General features: G+C 38.7%; 1 protein-coding gene across 6 annotated transcripts in view; it reads right to left on the bottom strand.

Annotated features, from left to right (window-relative positions):
* The window catches only part of DNM3 (dynamin 3), a 572,001-nt gene that overhangs the window by 355,080 nt on the left and 196,498 nt on the right, over window positions 1–20,423 (bottom strand). For all 6 annotated transcript variants that reach the window (XM_061185713.1, XM_061185709.1, XM_061185710.1 and 3 more), the window contains exons 5-7: window positions 18,677–18,775; window positions 17,940–18,100; window positions 7,016–7,158 (exon numbers count right to left, since the gene is read on the bottom strand). In XM_061185713.1, coding sequence (XP_061041696.1) covers window positions 7,016–7,158; window positions 17,940–18,100; window positions 18,677–18,775 — 403 coding nt within the window. The remainder of the gene's footprint in view (window positions 1–7,015; window positions 7,159–17,939; window positions 18,101–18,676; window positions 18,776–20,423) is intronic.

Genomic DNA, 20,423 nt, shown 5'->3' on the forward strand with positions numbered 1-20,423 from the left:
TTTGACAAAATTCAACACTCATTTATGATAAAAACTCTCCAGAAAGTGGACATAGAGGGAACCTACCTCAACATAATAAAGGCCATATATGACAAACCCACAGCAAACTTCATTCTCAGTGGTGAAAAACGAAAGCATTTCCCCTAAGATAAGGAACGAGACAAGGATGTCCACTCTCACCACTATTATTCAACATAGTTTTGGAAGTCCTATCCACGGCAATCAGAGAAGAAAAAGAAATAAAAGGAATACTAATTGGAAAAGAAGAAGTAAAACTCTCACTCTTTGCAGGTGACATGATACTGTACACAGAAAATCCTAAAAATGCCACCAGAAAACTACTAGAGCTCATCAATGAATTTGGTAAAGTTGCAGGATACAAAATTAATGCACAGAAATCTCTTGCATTCCTATACACTGATGAAAAATCTGAAAGAGAAATTATGGAAACACTCTCATTTACCACTGCAACAAAAAGAATAAAATACCTAGGAATAAACCTACTTAAAAGGTAAAAGCCCTGTACTCAGAAAACTATAAGACACTGATGAAAGAAATCAAAGATGACACAAACAGATGGAGAAATATACCATGTTCTTGGATTGGAAAAATCCATATTATGACAATGACTATACTACTCAAAGCAATCTACAGATTCAATGCAATCCCTATCAAACTACCAATGGCATTTTTTACAGAACTAGAACAAATCATCTCAAAATTTGTATGGAGACACAAAAGACCCCAAATAGCCAAAGCACTCTTGAGGGGAAAAAAAGGAGCTGGAGTAATCAGACTCCCTGACTTCAGACTATACTACAAAGCTACAGTAATCAAGACAACATGGTGCTGGCACAAAACCAGAAACATAGATCAATGGAACAAGATAGAAAGCCCAGAGATAAACCCACGCACCTATGGTCAACTAATCTATGACAGAGGAGGCAAAGATATACAATGGAGAAAAGACAGTCTCTTCAATAAGTGGTGCTAGGAAAACTGGACAGCTACATGTAAGAGAATGAAATTAGAACACTCCCTAACACCATACACAAAAATAAACTCAAAATGGATTCGAGACCTAAATGTAAGACTGGACACTATAAAACTCTTAGAGGAAAACATAGGAAGAACACTCTATGACATAAACCACAGCAAGATCTTTTTTGATCCACCTCCTAGAGTAATGGAAATAAAAAGAAAAATAAACAAATGGGACCTAATGAAACTTCAAAGCTTTTGCACAGCAAAGGAAACCATAAACAAGACGAAAAGACAACCCTCAGAATGGGAGAAAATATTCGCAAACGAATCAACGGACAAAGGATTAATCTCCAAAATATATAAACAGCTCATGCAACTCAATATTAAAGAAACAAACAACCCAATCCAAAAATGGGCAGAAGAGCAAAATAGACATTTCTCCAAAGAAGACATACAGATGACCAAGAAGCACATGAAAAGCTGCTCAACATCACTAATTATTAGAGAAATGCAAATCAAAACTACAATGAGGTATCACCTCACACCAGTTAGAATGGGCATCATCAGAAAATCTACAAACAACAAATGCTGGAGAGGGTGTGGAGAAAAGGGAACCCTCTTGCACTGTTGGTGGGAATGTTAATGGATACAGCCACTATGGAGAACAGTATGCAGGTTCCTTAAAAAACTAAAAATAGAATTACCATATGACCCAGCAATCTCACTACTGGGCATATACCCAGAGAAAACCATAATTCAAAAAGACACATGCACCCCAATGTTCATTACAGCACTATTTACAATAGCCGGGTCATGGATGCAACCTAAATGCCCATCGACAGACTAATGGATAAAGAAGTTGTTGTACATATATACAGTGGAGTATTACTCAGCCATAAAAAGGAACGAAATTGAGTCATTTGTTGAGACGTGGATGGATCTAGAGACTGTCATACAGAGTGAAGTAAGTCAGAAAGCGAAAAACAAATATCGTATATTAATGCATGTATGTGGAACCTAGAAAAATGGTACAGATGAACCGGTTTGCAGGGCAGATGCTGAGACACAGATGTAGAGAACAAACGTGTGGACGCCAAGGGGGGAAAACCGCGGTGGGGTGGGGATGGTGGTGTGCTGAATTGGACGATTGGGATTGACATATATACACTGATGTGTATAAAACTGATGACTGATAAGAACCTACAGTATAAAAAAACAAACAAACAAAACAACTAATACTAAACTTTCTTTGGGTTATTTGTATGGAAATATGTTAATATAAATGTTTCAGACATTACATGAAATTTCTAAAAAAACAACAACAACAACAACAACAAAAAACCCTCTAGGATCCACCCACCTCTGTTACTTTTTTCATTAAGGTCTCTTGATTCCAAGTTCGAACTACACTCTTTTTTAAAAAAATTGTTCTATTGAAGTGTAGTTGATTTACAATGTTGTGTTAATTTCTGCTGTACAGCAAAGTGATTCAGTTATACATATATAAACATTCTTTTTCATATTCTTTTCTATTATGGTTTATCACAAGATATTTAATATAGTTTCCTGTGCAAACTACACTCTAAATTTAGAGTTCATCAAACAGTACCACAGTTGTCTAGCGTCTGTCTCTGGTCCCCTCCTCTTAATTTCCCTGTCTGGGCATATGTCCAGAAGAGACCTTCCTCTTTCTTCCCCATCTTTCTGAAGTCCCCACATGCTCAGATGCAGGTACTTGGCCCATGACGTTGCCCTTTCCCTTTCTCTCCACCAAAAACTCCTGGGGTTCCTTGGCTCTGATTCTACACTGCAGTGACTCACTCTCCTTTTCTTTTTAAAGTCCAGTTTCCTTATCATGGCTTTGAGTTCCCTTCTCCCTTTTAGGTCCTGAACTGCCTCCCCAGCTTCATCTCCCACCCCTCCAGTCTACACTCCATCTGCTCCACCCTTCCATCTACCTGACTGTTCCCAGGCATTCTCCACTCATGCATTTTTCCTTGTCTTTGCTCTGGCTGTCCTCTGCCTTCAGTGTCCTTTTTACCATCCTTTACCCATGGAAATTCTACTTCTTCTTAAAGCTTTGCTGAGTTCTAATAGCCCTTCCTCTGTAAAGCTTTCCCTGCTTCCCCAGTTAGAACAAATCAGAACTGACTGCAGTTCCCCACTCTGCTTTTATTTTCCAGTGCTACCTGCTCAGGATATCTTTCTTCATGAAAAAGTTATCATATGTAGGTAAGGACTGGATTCTCAGCAAGGTATCACATTGGAAAACATTTTGCTAAATTATTTGATCTAAGATGTTAATTAGCTGATAAAGTTTAACTTACAAATATAGGAGGCAGGTAATTACAGTAGACAGACTATATCATTGAGAGTCAGGAGACCTGGATTGAATCTCAGCTCTGATTCCTCCCTTTATCCCTCCCTACCTCCCTTTCTTCCTTCCCAAAATGAGGTTGGCAAAGTAAACATCAGCCAGGTAATGCAGGGCCTTGCAGCCCATGCTAACTGTAAACAGAAATCATTAAAAGATCCTAAGGAGAGGATTGAGAAGATCAGGTTTCTGCTTTGGAAGGATTTTTGGTTTGTTTGTTTGTTTTTGTAAAATATACATAACATTTAACATTTTAATTACTTTTAAGTGTATAGTTCAGTGGCATTAAGTACATTCACACTGTTGTGAAACTATCACCACCATCCATCTCCAGAACTTTTTCACCTTCCTAAAGTGAGATTCGGTATCTATTAAAAAATAACTCCCCATTCTCCTCTCCCCCTACCCCTGGCAACCACCATTCTACTTTCTGTCTCTACAAATTTGACTCTTCTAGGTACCTCATATGAATGGAATCATACAGTATTTGTCCTTTTGTGTCTGGCTTATTTCACTCAGCGTAATATCTTTAAGGTTCATCATGTTGTAGCATGTGTCAGAAGTTCCTTAATTTTTAGGGCTGAAGCATACTCCATTGAATGTACATACAAAAAAACCCCCTCATGTTTTGTTTATCCATTCATACATCAGTGAACATTTGTTCACTTCCATCTTTGGCTATTGTGAATAATGTTCCTATGAATGTACAAACACCTGTTCAAGTCTTTGCTTTCAATTCTTTTGAATACATACCCACAAGTAGAAAAAAAAATAAAAAAATAAAACAAAATAAAATAAAATATATTTTAAATATCTGTGTCTTTAAATGCATTCGCCCATTTAGTTACAACCATAAAATGGTATTTTAAAATACTTAAATTAAGAATTAAAGTTAAGCAATAAAACCTTATATATAATGGTCAAATGAGCCACAATTCCTGTGACATTATAATCACCTAGTGTTCCAACTGCTCCAGCTGAGCTCCCTCATACTTCATGAGCTACTCTCTTCCCTGGGCCCAGCATCACAGACCTCATTCTGCCAGAACAATATAAATTTCTGACTCCCCACCCATGCCCCTCTACAACTAGGTCTAGCCTTGTTTTCCAATGACTCCTCAGAATTTAATAAAATTAAAACACCTTACCCCATCACCTAAGATTCTCCGTGGTCTGGCCCTGGATGCCCCATCTCTTACTTCTCATCCCCACTCACCTTCCAAGCCAACCATAAAGAAGCTATTTGCAGTTCCCCACATGTACCAAATCTCTGTGCTTTTACACTTGTTTTCCTTTCTGCTCTGCCTTGTGCTTCTTTGTCCGGCTAATTTTTGTCTGTTCTTCAAGACTCAGTTCAAGCATTAGTTTTTACAGGAAACTTTCCATGATCCACAGCCCTATTCCCCCCCACCACTCATTGCCACCCAGATGAAGGGCCCCTCCTTGGCTTTCTCAGAATATTTTCAGCATAGCACTTAGCAGAGTACATCACCATCGTGCATCTATCAGTCTCTCTCCAAAGGGCAAGGACCATGCATTTTATTTATTTCCCCCTGCCTGGCATACAAGAGGTATTCAATAAGTTCAATGAAGGAATGAATTACCTCAAGGCAGTTGGTAAAAAACAAAGAAATATATTATAGAGAAAAAATGACTACTTGTATTTGTGATTAGTAGGTTTAGAAACTCTAATTTTGACATACTGGAACACTTTCGAATTCAATATCTGTTAGATTAGGAAAAAAATTCAAACCACCTAAAACTTGAAACTTTTATTCTCTTTCATCAAAATCATGGATGAATTAAAAGTAACTGCAAATATTTAGGCCAGAAAACTTAGAATATAATTAGATGTAGCTATGTTCATGTGTATGCTAATATTAATCTAACTTTAAACACCTGGAAAGGTATGAAACATTGGGAAACTTTTGAAAATTCACCTCCATTCCCCGTATCCTACAGCCCAGCCACCTGGCCCACTAGAACAAGCCGTACCGAAGTTCACACTCTTCTCTTGACCTCCTTCTTCCACCTGACAAACTCCTCCCATACGTCAGGGTCTCATTCAAGTATCTTTTTCTCTGTGAATTCACACTTTTCCTCACATGTAAGTGCTCTTTACCCGGGTTCCCTTAACATTTTATTCTTACCAGAAATGTAGCATTTATCAGATTTTAACACAGTTGTTTATATGTCTGTTTCCACTGCTCTACTGTGGCCGCTTTTTGAGGGTTAAAATCTTATTCACTATTGAATTCCCAGTAGTTAGCACAGAGCCAGTCATCAAATAGGATACACAGAGATGAGAGCAAGGCAAGAAGGAAGTAATGAAGAAAAGGGGGTGAGGGAGGAAGGCAGGAAGGAAGGAAAGAAGGAAAAAAGGAAAGAAGGAGCTGAATCATCTCCCTAACAAGGGAAGAATCCAGCTGTGGAAAATTGTAACCTGAGTCCAACAGAATTACAGAGGCAAGATCCAGTCTTTGCAAAGAGAATAGTTTCAGTTGGGTGTTAGGATGATGACCTAGGGCCTAAACAGAAATAGCTTTCCTTTCTCTGTAACTTAGAGAGTTTTTATAGGAGCTTAACCAAAGCCAAGAATAAAAAGAAAAGATAAACTAGGAAAGAGATGAATCCAAGAAAAAAAATTCTTTCCTCCGTATGATCTTATTATTTTTTTAAATGGAGGAATATAAGATAATGCATTTAATGTGTTACTTAATTTGAACATTTAGAAATTTCCCCACAAATAAAAGGAATTATGTTGTGCATTTTAAATGCCAGATTAAGGGTATTTTGATTACAGGACCGCAGAGGGAGAAAGGGGCCATAAGAAGTGGCAAGCATCATCTTTAGAGATGGACTTCAGATGTCTTGGAATGTAAGCTGGTCAGTGGGGGTCTTCTGGTGGAGAGAGAGGCAATTTGCGGCACAGGGATAAAAGAATAGATGAGGCTGAAAGGGGCTGAAAGAAGGAATGAGGATAAAAGACATAAGGGGCTGGCAATTCTCCAACAACTCTGCTATCCTAACCCAAGAACCCTCAGGGATAAATCTAATAACCCAAGGATAACACAGAAAGATCATGAAGGAATAAAAAGATACTTGGCAGTTTTCACATTTGTGTTTCTAAAGGGCTACATTAAAATCATTACCAAAAAGGAAAATAATTTAAATGTGTTCTTACTGTGTGTATTTTTTTTTTAAATTAAATCCTTGGTTCTCATTGCATTGAAAAATACACACAGATAGAGTATATGAAATGACTGAAATAAAAAGATAATAACTACAAGTGACAACAATAGAAACAGCTGCTTTTCTACAGGAACTTAGCCCACTTCTAAAGACTAAGGGCAAAAAAACCCTGCTGAGTTATCACTATTGGTTTTGCTCATTTACTGAATCCAATTATAAAAACACAATATAAAATTGGGCATAGGATTGGGCATTGGTTAAATTTATAATAATAGAATTAATACCAACAATTATTCTTTTAGAAAACAAAGATTCAAGGCTCATTGTATGACATATACAAAGCCTCACTCATATACTTTACTTTTATGAAAAAACCTAGAAAATGGCATGACAAATAGACTAAGGAAAAAGAAAACTGAAGAGTTAGTTTAAAATGCTGAACAAGAGAAGGGAAAGGTAACTCACTGCAGCAATGCTTTGGTCTTCCTGGTGGGGTCTTCTGGCTTGAAGTTTTTATAGGCTTCTACTTCATGTTCTATGGACAGCAACTGTCCCTGCAGTTTGTTCCTGAAGTTAGGTAGGGTGTCTCGAATGTGGTTGGTAAGTTGCTAAATAAAACAAAACAAAATCATACACTCATACAACAGATTGAAGATCAACTCAGAAGACAAAAATCGCCCTTCACTGTTTTCCAGGTCATTCAAAACCTTAAAAAGCCATACATACATGTGAGACTGACTGTGTAGACAGATAACTCCAACTCTCTCATCCACTGCCCTACGGCGAAGCTCAAAATTCCTTCAGCTAAAGTCACTTGCTCGGACAATCTTTTTACGTCTGGGATACCCTGTTAAAAGGCAGCTAATGTTACTAATGAAGCTGCCTAAGAACACCTTAACATGGATTGATTTGTCAGATCAGCTACCTTGTCGAAAGGAACCTTAAGTTAGAATGTGGTACAAATGAAGGAAATGGAGAGTTACAGGTGCTGCCTGAGTTCTCAGGACCAAATGTCTTACCACTGGTGGAGCTCAGAGGTACCTGTCAGCTGTTAAGTTCCTCTCCATTTTATAGCTCAGGCAGGCGTTTCCTCTCACCTCCACCTTTAGGCCCCAGTCCAACTGTGGTTAGTCACTGGCTTACACCCTCAACAGGCTGCACATAAGCTTTCTTGTTGATATCTCTACCTAACCACCTGCTTGGCATTTCCACTGAAGTCATCTGCTGGCACCTCAAGCTCAGTCTGATAAAAAATTCTCCAAGAGATTTTCTAAGAGGGACACAATTAATTGAGAACAAAGGTGGGATATAAACCCAGACTGGTTAGCTCTCTGCCTGATGTTCTTTCTATTACAGTGTAATTAAGGAAAGTCTGAATTAAAAGGAAAAAAAAAAGATCATCTTCTTGAACTGCTTAAGGAATAAACTCAGAATCAAGAGAAAGAATATCAACTTCATAGAAATGTAGGAAAAAGAATAATAAATTTAAAGTAAGGGGAATAAATAGACCCAGACTGACTGAAGAACCATTTTAAATCATTTTTATGTTCATCTGAGGTTACCTGGATATATCTATTCAATAAATCTATAGTTATTTAATTGTCAATAGTTCATACTATATTATACCCTTGTCCACAGTTATGACTTATCATGTTATTCCCCTGGCATGTGCTGCCATTATGGCTCTGAAGCAGAAAACAAAAGAATGGAGAAGACTGCATTCCCAGTAGCAATTCCACAAGACACAAACCCCCAAATCTAAGAGTAACAGTAACCATGAGAAACCAATAGCCACCTGACTGCCATGTGAGTGGTAAATAATCAAAATACTTGGTTTCTACCATTTGTTTCTCATATATCTCAATAGCAAAGCAATACTGTGGACCACTCTTAGCTTTCTAAAACACTTCTTTCCTTAGCTTTTGTGACCCCAGCTCCTGTCATTTTTCTCCTAACCTTTCTGAATACCTTCTCCATCTCCTTTGCCAAGTTGTTCTCCTCTGCCAGACCTGTAAATATTGATATTCCTCAAATGTGGGTCCTACACCTCTTCTTTGGTCACTGTCTGTTCTCTACTAAGGCAATCATTTCATCCATGGTTTCAATAAATATTCAAACACCTGTGGCTATGGACATGTTATCTAAAGACCAGACTTCTTATCTTTGGTGAGGGTATATGTATTAGACCACCTGCCTGACTTCTCCTCTTGGAAGCATCAACCTCAGCATGTCTGAAAAAAAGTACCTAATATTCCCTTCAGGGTTCTCCATTTTGATGACTTCATAACAACCTGGGAACTTGGGAGTTATCCTTGACTTTACCTCTCCATCACCCACCAGAGTTAATCTACCACCAAGTTCTCAATTTTCCAAAACATTTCTCAAATCTGCTTTCTTTTCCCATCTCCACTGGCCCTAACCGAGACCAAGCTACCATCATTTCTCACTTTGACTCCTAAGTGGTCCTCTCATCTCTACTCTTGATCTTCCTATCTTCAACCACCATAATCCTTTGTAACCCACAGATATGACTGTGTTACTCCCCTTCTCAGATTCCTTAAACAACTGACTCCCCACTGCTCTTAGGATAAGAGCCAAAATCCTTAACTTGGCCTACAAACACTGTAGGATCCAGCCACTGCTTGCATCTCCAAATTCATCTCTTACAACTCATTCCCTCATTCTCTGCACTCCAGCCATAATAATATTCCTTTCTATTCCTCAAAACTGTCCTGTTCTCTTCCAGTTTTTACCATAGTAACTGGCTCAGGGTCAGAGGTGTTGGTGCACATTAAATCAGCAATAAAATTATCTTAATTTCAAACACAGTGTGAAGGTCCTTGAAGCAATAGAGAAATGGATTATCTAGGAAATGAAAGATCTTCAGTATAACATTTATTCAATTTTCAGTCAACCAGAATCAGTTATGCCATAATTTAGGGGTCACCTGTAGTAACCAAATGGTCAATCATATCCATCCAGTATTCACAACTTAATTTATTTCTAACTTTATCTTTCTAATCATCTTAGTGATATTTCTCTAACATTTTTTTTCTTAAACCAATACAGGCATGAAAGCAGTAATCAAAAAAGAATTTTACCAGAGCTAAATATATTGATAGACTATCATGGTTCTTGTATGACAAACCAGTGTTCCTTCTCTAAAACATGTTCATAATTTTTAAACGACACAACTATCACTGCTTCATGGCTTCCAAATACTCATCTACCCTTAATTTAAAAGTACAAATTTCACATTAAAATAGAAGTACTATGTCGCTTGAAATAGAAGTGCACCACTGTTTTTTATTTTCTAAAACTTCTTCAATTGTTTTGCCCAAATGGTTCAGGTATAATGTAACAAGCAGCCTATTACTGCGTTAGCCTCTACTGACACCTTCTAGGAGGGAACAATCAGAACTTTCGATAATTACTTGACTGATTTAAGTTCATAGATAAAAGTTACAGAGTGTTTTTTTTTTTTCAATCTTAATTGGAGTATAAATGCTTTACAATGCTGTGTTAGTTTCTGCTTTATAACAAAGTGAATCAGTTATACATATACATATGTCCCCATATCTCTTCCCCGTTGCGTCTCCCTCCCTCCCTCCCTCCCTCCCACCCTCCCTATCCCACCCCTCTAGGTGGTCACAAAGCACCGAGCTGATCTCCCCGTGCTATGCGGCTGCTTTCCACTACCTATCTATTTTACGTTTGGTAGTGTATATATGTCCATTCCACTCTCTCACTTGGTCCCAGCTTACCGTTCCCCCTCCCCGTGTCCTCAAGTCCATTCTCTAGCATGTCTGTGTCTTTATTCCCGTCTTGCCACTAGGTTCTTCATGACCATTTTCTTTTTTTTTTTTTAGATTCCATATATATGTGTTAGCACACGGTATTTGTTTTTCTCTTTCTGACTTACTTCACTCTGTATGACAGACTCTAGGTCCATCCACCTCACTACAAATAACTCAATTTCGTTTCCTTTTATGGCTGAATAATATTCCATTGTATATATGTGCCACATCTTCTTTATCCATTCATCTGTTGATGGGCACTTAGGTTGCTTCCATGTTCTGGCTATTGTAAATAGAGCTGCAGTGAACATTGTGGTACATGACTCTTTTTGAATTATGGTTTCCTCAGGGTATATGCCCAGTAGTGGGATTGCTAGGTCATATGGTATTTCTGTTTTTAGTTTTTTAAGGAACCTCCATACTGTTCTCCATAGTGGCTGTATCAATTTACATTCCCACCAACAGTGCAAGAGGGTTCCCTTTTCTCCACACCCTCTCCAGCATTTATTGTTTGTAGATTTTTTGATGATGGCCATTCTGACTGGTGTGAGATGATATCTCCTTGTAGTTTTGATTTGCATTTCTCTAATGATTAATGATGTTGAGCATTCTTTCATGTGTCTGTTGGCAATCTGTATATCTTCTTTGGAGAAATGTCTATTAAGGTCTTCTGCCCTTTTTTGGATTGGGTTGTTTGTTTTTTTGATATTGACCTGCATGAGCTGCTTGTAAATTTTGGAGATTAATCCTTTGTCCGTTGCTTCATTTGCAAATATTTTCTCCCATTCTGAGGGTTCTCTTTTCATCTTGTTTATGGTTTCCTTTGTGCGCAAAAGCTTTCAAGTTTCATTAGATCTCATTTGTTTATTTTTGTTTTTATTTCCATTTCTCTAGGAGGTGGGTCAAAAAGGATCTTGCTGTGATTTATGTCATACAGTGTTCTGCCTATGTTTTCCTCTAAGACTTTGATAGTGTCTGGCCTTACATTTAGGTCTTTAATCCAATTTGAGTATTTTTTTGTGTATGGTGTTAGGGAGTGTTCTAATTTCATTCTTTTACATGTAGCTGTCCAGTTTTCCCAGCACCACTTATTGAAGTGGCTGTCTTTTCTCCACTGTACATTCTTGCCTCCTTTATCAAAGATAAGGTGACCATATGTGCGTGGGTTTATCTCTGGGCTTTACTAGCCTGTTCCATTGATCTATGTTTCTGTTTTTGTGCCAGTACCATACTGTCTTGATTACTGTAGCTTTGTAGTATAGTCTGAAGTCAGGGAGCCTGATTCCTCCAGCTCCGTTTTTCTTTCTCAAGATTCCTTTGGCTATTGGGGGTCTTTTGTGTTTCCATACAAATTGTGACATTTTTTGTTCTAGTTCTGTGAAAAATGCCAGTGGTAGTTTGATAGGGATTGCATTGAATCTGTAGATTGCTTTGGGTAGTACAGTCATTTGCACAATGTTGATTCTTCCAATCCAAGAACATGGTATATCTCTCCATCTATTTTATCATCTTTAATTTCTTTCATCAGTGTCTTATAGTTTTCTGCATACAGGTCTTTTGTCTCCTTCGGAGGTTTATTCCTAGATATTTTATTCTTTTTGTTGCAATGGTAAATGGGAGTGTTTTCTTAATTTCACTTTCAGATTTTTCAGCATTAGTGTATAGCAATGCAAGAGATTTCTGTGCATTAATTTTGTATCCTGCTACTTTCCCAAATTCATTGATTAGCTCTAGTAGTTTTCTGGTAGCATCTTTAGGATTCTCTGTGTATAGTATCATGTCATCTGCAAACAGTGACAGCTTTACTTCCTTTTTTCCCATTTGGATTCCTTATATTACTTTTTCTTCTCTGATTGCTGTGGCTAAAACTTCCAAAACTATGTTGAATAATAGTGGTGAGAGTGGGCAACCTTGTCTTGTTCCTGATCTTAGTGGAAATGGTTTCAGTTTTGCACCATTGAGGACGATGTTGGCTGTGGGTTTGTCATATATGGCCTTTATTATGTTGAGGAAAGTTCCCTCTATGCCTACTTTCTGGAGGGTTTTTATCATAAATGGGTGTTGAATTCTGTCAAAAGCTTTCTCTGCGTCTATTGAGATGATCATATGGTTTTTCTCCTTCAATTTGTTAATATGGTTTATCACATTGATTGATTTGTGTACATTGAAGAATCCTTGTATTACTGGGATAAACCCCACTTGACCATGGTGTATGATCCTTTTAATGTGCTGTTGGATTCTGTTTGCTAGTATTTTGTTGAGGATTTTTGCATCTATGTTCATTAGTGATATTGGCCTGTAGTTTTCTTTGTGACATCTTTGTCTGGTTTTGGTATCAGGGTGATGGTGGCCTCGTAGAATGAGTTTGGGAGTGTTTCTCCCCCTGCTATATTTTGGAAGAGTTTGAGAAGGATAGGTGTTAGCTCTTCTCTAAATGTTTGATAGAATTTCCCTGTCAAGCCATCTGGTCCTGGGCTTTTGTTTGTAGGAAGATTTTTAATCACAGTTTCAATTTCAGTGCTTGTGATTGGTCTGTCCATGTTTTCTATTTCTTCCTTTTTCAGTCTCAGAAGGTAGTTCATTTCTAAGAATTTGTCCATTTCTTCCAGGTTGTCCATTTTATTGGCATACAGTTGCCTGTAGTAATCTCTCAGTATCTTTTGTATTTCTGCAGTGTCAGTTGTTACTTCTTTTTCATTTCTAATTCTATTGATTTGAGTCTTCTCCCTTTTTTTCTTGATGAGTCTGGCTAATGGTTTATCAATCTTGTTTATCTTCTCAAAGAACCAGGCTTTAGTTTTATTGGTCTTTGCTATCATTTCCTTCATTTCTTTTTCTTTATTTCTGATCTGATCTTTATGATTTCTTTCCTCTGCTAACTTTGGGGCTTTTTTGTTCTTCTTTCTCTAATTGCTTTAGGTGTAAGGTTAGGTTGTTTATTTGAGATGTTTCTTGCTTCTTGAGGTAGAATTGTATTGCTAACAACTTCCCTCTTAGAACTGCTTTTGCTGCATCCCATAGGTTTTGGGGCATCGTGTTTTCATTGTCATTTGTTTCTAGGTATTTTTTGATTTCCTCTGATTTCTTCAGTGATCTCTTGGTTATTAAGTAGTGTATTGTTTAGCCTCCATGTGTTTGTATTTTTTACAGATTTTTTCCTTTAATTGATGTCTAGTCTCACAGCATTGTGGTTGGAAAAGATACTTGATATGATTTCAATTTTCTTAAATTTACCAAGGCTTGATCTGTGACCCAAGATATGGTCTCTCCTGGAGAATGTTCCATGAGCACTTGAGAAGAATGTGTATTCTGTTGTTTTTGGATGGAATATCCTATAAATATCAATTAAGTCCATCTTGTCTAATGTATCATTTAAAGCTTGTGTTTCCTTATTTATTTTCATTTCGGATGATCTGTCTGTTGGTGAAAGTGTGGTGTTAAAGTCCCCTAGTATTATTTTGTGTTACTGTCGATTTCCCCTTTTATGGCTGTTAGCATGTGCCTTATGTATTGAGGTGCTCCTATGTTGGGTGCATAAATATTTACAATTGTTATATCTTCTTCTTGGAGTCATCCCTTGATCATTATGTAGTGTCCTTCTTTGTCTCTTGCAATAATCCATGTTTTAAGGTCTATTTTGTCTGATATGAGAATTGCTACTCCAGCTTTCTTTTGATTTCCATTTGCATGGAATACCTTTTTCCATCCCCTCACTTTCAGTCTGTATGTGTCCCTAGGTCTGAGGTGGGTCTCTTGTAGACAGCATATATACAGGTCTTGTTTTTGTATCCATTTAGCCAGTCTATGTCTTTTGGTTGGATGATTTAATCCATTTACATTTAAGGTAATTATCGATATGTATGTTCCTATTACCATATTCTTAATTGTTTTGGGTTTGTTATTGTAGGTCTTTTCCTTCTCTTGTGTTTCCTGCCTAGAGAAGTTCCTTTAGCATTTGTTGTAAAGCTGGTTTGGTGGTGCTGAATTCTCTTAGCTTTGCTTGTCTGTAAAGTTTTAATTTCTCCATCAAATCTGAATGAGATCCTTGCTGGGTAGAGTAATCTTCGTTGTAGGTTTTTCTCCTTCATCACTTTAAATATGTCCTGCCACTCCCTTCTGGCTTGCAGAGTTTCTGCTGAAAGATCAGCTGTTAACCTTATGGGGATTCCCTTGTGTGTTATTTGTTGTTTTTCCCTTGCTGCTTTTAATATTTTTTCTTTGTATTTAATTTTTGATAGTTTGATTAATATGTGTCTTGGCGTGTTTCTCCTTGGATTTATCCTGTATGGGATTCTCTGTGCTTCCTGGACTCGATTAACTACTTCCTTTCCCATATTAGGGAAGTTTTCAACTATAATCTCTTCAAATATTTTCCCAGTCCCTTTCTTTTTCTCTTCTTTTTCTGGGACCCCTATAATTCGAATATTGGTGCATTTAATGTTGTCCCAGAGGTGTCTGAGACTGTCCTCATTTCTTTTCATTCTTTTTTCTTTATTCTGCTCTGCAGTAGTTATTTCCACTATTTTACCTTCCTGGTCACTTATCCGTTCTTCTGCTCAGTTATTCAGCTATTAATTCCTTCTAGAGAATTTTTAATTTCATTTATTGTGTTGTTCATCATTGTTTGTTTGCTCTTTAGTTCTTCTAGGTCCTTGTTAAACGTTTCTTGTATTTTCTCCATTCTATTTCCAAGATTTTGGATCATCTTTACTATCATTATTCTGAATTCTTTTTCAGGTAGACTGCCTATTTCCTCTTCATTTGCTAGGTCTGGTGGGTTTTTGCCTTGCTCCTTCATCCGCTGTGTGTTTCTCTGTCTTCTCATTTTGCTTAACTTACTGTGTTTGGGGTCTCCTTTTCGCAGGCTGCAGGTTCATAGTTCCCACTGTATTTGGTGTCTGTCCCCAGTGGCTAAGGTTGGTTCAGTGTGTTCTGTAAGCTTCCTGTTGGAGGGGACTAGTGCCTGTGTTCTGGTGGATGAGCCTGGATCTTGTCTTTCTGGTGGGCAGGTCCACGTCTGGTGGTGTGTTTTGGGGTGTCTGTGGCCTTTTTATGATTTTAGGCAGCCTCTCTACTAATGGATGGGGTTGTGTTCCTGTATTGCTAGTTGTTTGGCATAGGGTGTCCAGCACTGTAGCTTGCTGGTCATTGAGTGGAGCTGGGTCTTGGCGTTGCGATGGAGATCTCTGGGAGATTTTCCCCGTTTGATATTACGTGGAGCTGGGAGGTCTCTTGTGGACCAATGTCCTGAACTTGGCTCTCCCACCTCAGAGGCACAGCCCTGACACCTGGCTGGAGCACCAAGAGCCTGTCAACCACACGGCTCAGAATAAAAGGGAGGAAAAAAAGAAAGAAAGAAAGAAAGAAGAGGATAAAATAAAATAAAATAAAGTAAAGGTATTAAAATAAAAAATAAAAAATAATTATTAAAAAAATTTTTTTAAGTAATAAAAAAAAGAAAAAGAAAGAAAGAGAGCAACCAAACCAAAAAACAAATCCACCAATGATAACAAGTGCTAAAAACTATACTAAAAAAAAAACACACAAAAAAAACGGACAGACAGAACCCTAGGATAAATGGTAAAAGCAAAGCTATACAGACAAAATCACACACAGAAGCATACACATACACACTCCCAAAAAGAGAAAAAGGGAAAAAAATATAAATATCGTTGCTCCCAAACTCCACTTCCTCAATTTGAGATGATTTGTTGTCTATTCAGGTATTCCACAGATGCAGGGTACATCAAGTTGATTGTGGAGATTTAATCCACTGCTCCTGAGGCTGCTGGGAGAAATTTCCCTTTCTCTTCTTTTTCGCACAGATCTTGGGGTTCAGCGATGGATTTGGACCCGCCTCTGCGTGTAGGTCGCCTGAGGGCGTCTGTTCTTCGCTCAGACAGGACGGGGTAAAAGGAGCAGCTGATTCAGGGGCTCTGGCTCACTCAGGCTGGGGGAAGGCAGGGGTACGGATGTGGGGCAAGCCTGTGGCGGCAGAGGCCAGCGTGACGTTGCACCAGCCTAAGGCACACTGTGCGTTCTCCCGGGGAAGTTGTCCCTGGATCACGGGACCCTGGCAGTGGCGGGCGGCACAGGCTCCCGGGAGGGGCGGTGTGGATAATGACCTGTGCTTGCACACAGGCTTCTTGGTGGCGGCAGCAGCAGCCTTAGCGTCTCATGCTCGTCTCTGGGGTCCGCGCTGATAGCCGCGGCTCGCACCCCTCTCTGGAGCTCCTTTAAGCTGCGCTCTTAATTCCCTCTCCTCGTGCACCAGGAAACAAAGAGGCAAGAAAAAGTCTCTTGCCTCTTCGGCAGGTCCAGACTTCTTCCCGGACTCCCTCCTGGCTAGCTGTGGTGCACTAGCCCCCTTCAGGCTGTGTTCACGCCACCAACCCCAGTCCGCTCCCTGGGATCCGACCTCCGAAGCCCGAGCCTCAGCTCCCAGCCCCCGCCCACCCCAGCGGCTGAGCAGACAAGCCTTTCGGGCTGCTGAGTGCTGGTCGGCACCGATCCTCTGTGCAGGAATCTCTCTGGTTTGCCCTCCGCACCCCTGTTGGTGCGCTCTCCTCTATGGCTCCGAAGCTTCCCCCCCTCCGCCACCTGCAGTCTCCGCCCGCGAAGGGGCTTCCTAGTGTGTGGAAACCTTTCCTCCTTCACAGCTCCCTCCCACCGGTGCAGGTCCTGTCCCTATTCTTTTGTCTCTGTTTTTTCTTTTTTCTTTTGCCCTACCCAGGTACGTGGGGAGTTTCTTGCCTTTTGGGAGGCCTGAGGTCTTCTGCCAGCGTTCAGTGGGTGTTCTGTAGGAGTTGTTCCACATGTAGATGTATTTCTGATGTGTTTGTGGGGAGGAAGGTGATCTCCACGTCTTACTCTTCCGCTATCTTGAAGTTCCCCTTCAGAGTGCTTTTTGTGAGAAAAGCTGCTCACTGTTTGAGTCAATGTGATCAAAACTTGGGGTGGGAGCTCTACACTCAATGACAATGACACTTAACTCTACTAAGGGAAGGAAAATATGTGGCCAAGCCTGCTGAATTTTTATGCAAGAAATGTGTACGTCCGTGGGACGAGGGGAGGCAGAGGGCCTAATTCTATCTGTCACAGGGAAAGGGATTATCTGGAAAAGCTTCTTAGAGGAATGTAGATCAATAATTGCTTATGTATTTTCAAATTGTAAATTAAGGAACAAATCAATCCTAAACAAAACCATACAGAAAATTTAACCTAACCATCACAGACTGATATTTCAAAAACAGATGCCAAGAGACTGACTTTTCAGAGATATACAAGTTTAACTCCTTAAGATAACTATATATTATGAGCAAACATGTGCTAAAATGTATTCCCCTGCTCACTGTTCCAAATAAATATGTATTTCTGCTTTGTGTGCTATTTTTTCAATAATATTAAGGTGGAGTCTGGTCACTTAGAATGGTAACAGTCTGGATCCAAGTATTCATATTCATCTTTTTAATTTCTATCATTATGCTAAATGTCTTAGTTTAGAAAAAGAGTATAAAAATAAGAAATATGGATTCCAATAGTCATTTACATATTTTATCATTGTTCTTTTTGCTTGAAGAAAACATCTTTACCTGATTAAGGACCTTCTGAAGGTGTGGGGTCCCCATCCGATCAGCAATATGTCTGTAAGCCGGGTGTGAGAGAAAAAATTTCCTTTCTGCCAACGTGGCAGCCTTTATATCCTTCTTCCCATCTATGTCCTTCTGGCTCCTGTTTACCACCCCCACGTAACCTAAAACAAAACACACACCTATGGAGTTGGGACACCTTTGATTTATTCTGGGGAAATTTTAAAGCTTTGAAGAGGCTGAATAAGAAAAACAAAATTATTTCAGGGCCTGAAGAATAGATCCCTTTACAAAACTCAGTTTGAGATATCAGTATTTAACAACGGCTGGATGATTTGGCTAATGTTGATTTTTTAGCATTAACAAAATAATGTCCTTTGTCCTTAAAAGATCTGTGCATTTAAATAGAGTAAATCTCTAAGCAGTTTTGTCATATAGCAGGCAAGTAAATAATTCCGACTTAAACAGTAGACATGTATGCAGTCTATGATGGATATTTATACCCTCCCTTCAAACACCTTCCTTTTCCTGTTTTCTTATTATTTGAAGGAATACTTCTCCCTTTGGATAATTTTTAATACATCATTTGGGAACACCATGCCATTCCGTAAAATGTTTAACTAATCATCAATACATTCCTCACAACTGTGGAGGCATTAAAATCCAGCTTCCCATTGTTTTCCCAGTTTTTTCTCTGCCACATCATCAAAGGAAGTCCTGTACAGGACACAGTACATTACCCCTGCGAAGCGGCAGCAGCTTATTCTCTAGGACATCCCTGGCATCCGTTCCCTCATCCATAAGATCCAGTTTGGTGATGACTCCAATGGTTCTTAGACCTGCATCACAAACATACCCCACATTATACAATTTGCAGAATACTAACAAGTTTCAGAGACATGTATGTCTCAATGCTAATTGCAAAGCACTCATATCCTGGTTCTTTCCCTGTTCCTCTCCATCTTACTTTGTTTTCTAATCCACTACTACCCCAGTCTGGTGAATGTCAACGGGTTGAGGCAGAGAGTTGCAAACCACCCATCCATAAGATAACTCTTGATTCAGGAGAGAAAAAAACAAATAGCTGCTTCACCAAAATACTTTTAAATGTATGAGTTTATTTTTGTACTCTGCATACATGGAAATGATACATTTAAATTTTCCTCCCAGGGATTGCACACAATATGGATGTTTTAATTTTTTATGTATCACATTATTAAAAACAAAAAAATAGGCTACACATGGACGAATGATATGGGTGTGTCATGAACCAGAGCTTATTATTGATCCAGTTCTGAGTACCTGAGGTCAAAAACATAAAAAGAAGAAAACTACATATAGGATACCATCATCCCCAAAAATAAACTCACAGAAAAGGAAATATGACTTAATATAAAGAAGCCTGAAATAGGAATTCTGAGCCTTGGATTCTAGTCTCAAGGCAAGTCAATTAATTCTCTGGGTCTCAGCTTCCCTCATCTGTAAAATAAAGCATTGGAAATTATTTAATATTAAAAAGTACTCTAACTACTAATTTTTTAAGATGAGGAAACTAAGGCAGAGAGAGACTAAATAACTTTCCCAAGGTCATATAAGAAGTGGATCTGGGCAGTCTGGTTCCAGAGTCCATGCTTTTAACCAATATACTGCTTATCGTGGTAAAAAAATAATTTTTTTTTTAATTTAAAAGGCGTAAACCAAGAAAGTCAAAGAAAATGGGAAAGGAATGCAGAAAATTTTTGAAACAGTAAATCTAGCTGTATGACTGCTAACCAACTTAACATATCAGAGAAAGAGGAAAACTGCATCCGAGAAAGCCAACAACAGGAGACGCCCAGAAACTAAATAATTTACATCACAGCATCTCAGTAAGATTCAAGACCTGGGGGACAGAAAGCTCTGAAAACTATGGAGAGTAGTGGTAGCAGCTGAAGCTGAAAATAGAAGTACTGGATGGAAGCAGTCAGATTTCCATGGGTAACATAGCTAGGAGCTGCCCTGGTCCTTCCTGGCAGGACAGTGCAGGTTTACTCTCTGGAAAGATTGAACTAGAAAAAAACTCTGAACTCACAGGCACCTGGCCCAGTTTGGATGGATCTGGTATTAAAAGAGGATGATTAAGTAAAATTCTACATAGAGAATGGGAGGGACCCCCCTCCCCAGGCCAGTTCCTTAATTTGACTTCAAGAAAGAGATGGCTGGCAGACTTTAACCCCCCAAGCAAGAGATTGGAACAATGGTCTGGGGATACTAACCATTCCAAGAGAAAAACATATATATTGATATTCAAAGGAACAATAATTAAAATAGTCTAATAAATCATTCTGCTGTGAAGTCTATCATTCCATAATTCAAGAACACCCACACAGAACTCCAACCACCTGATAATATTTCACCTTTAAATATGAATGGACAGCCAAGGAGATTCAATAATATGAGACCAAAACAAATAAACATTATAAAGCTGAACTTAAAGAAAACAAAGAT

The sequence above is a fragment of the Eubalaena glacialis genome, chromosome 3, assembly GCF_028564815.1.
Source record: "Eubalaena glacialis isolate mEubGla1 chromosome 3, mEubGla1.1.hap2.+ XY, whole genome shotgun sequence".
Lineage (NCBI taxonomy): Eukaryota > Metazoa > Chordata > Mammalia > Artiodactyla > Balaenidae > Eubalaena > Eubalaena glacialis.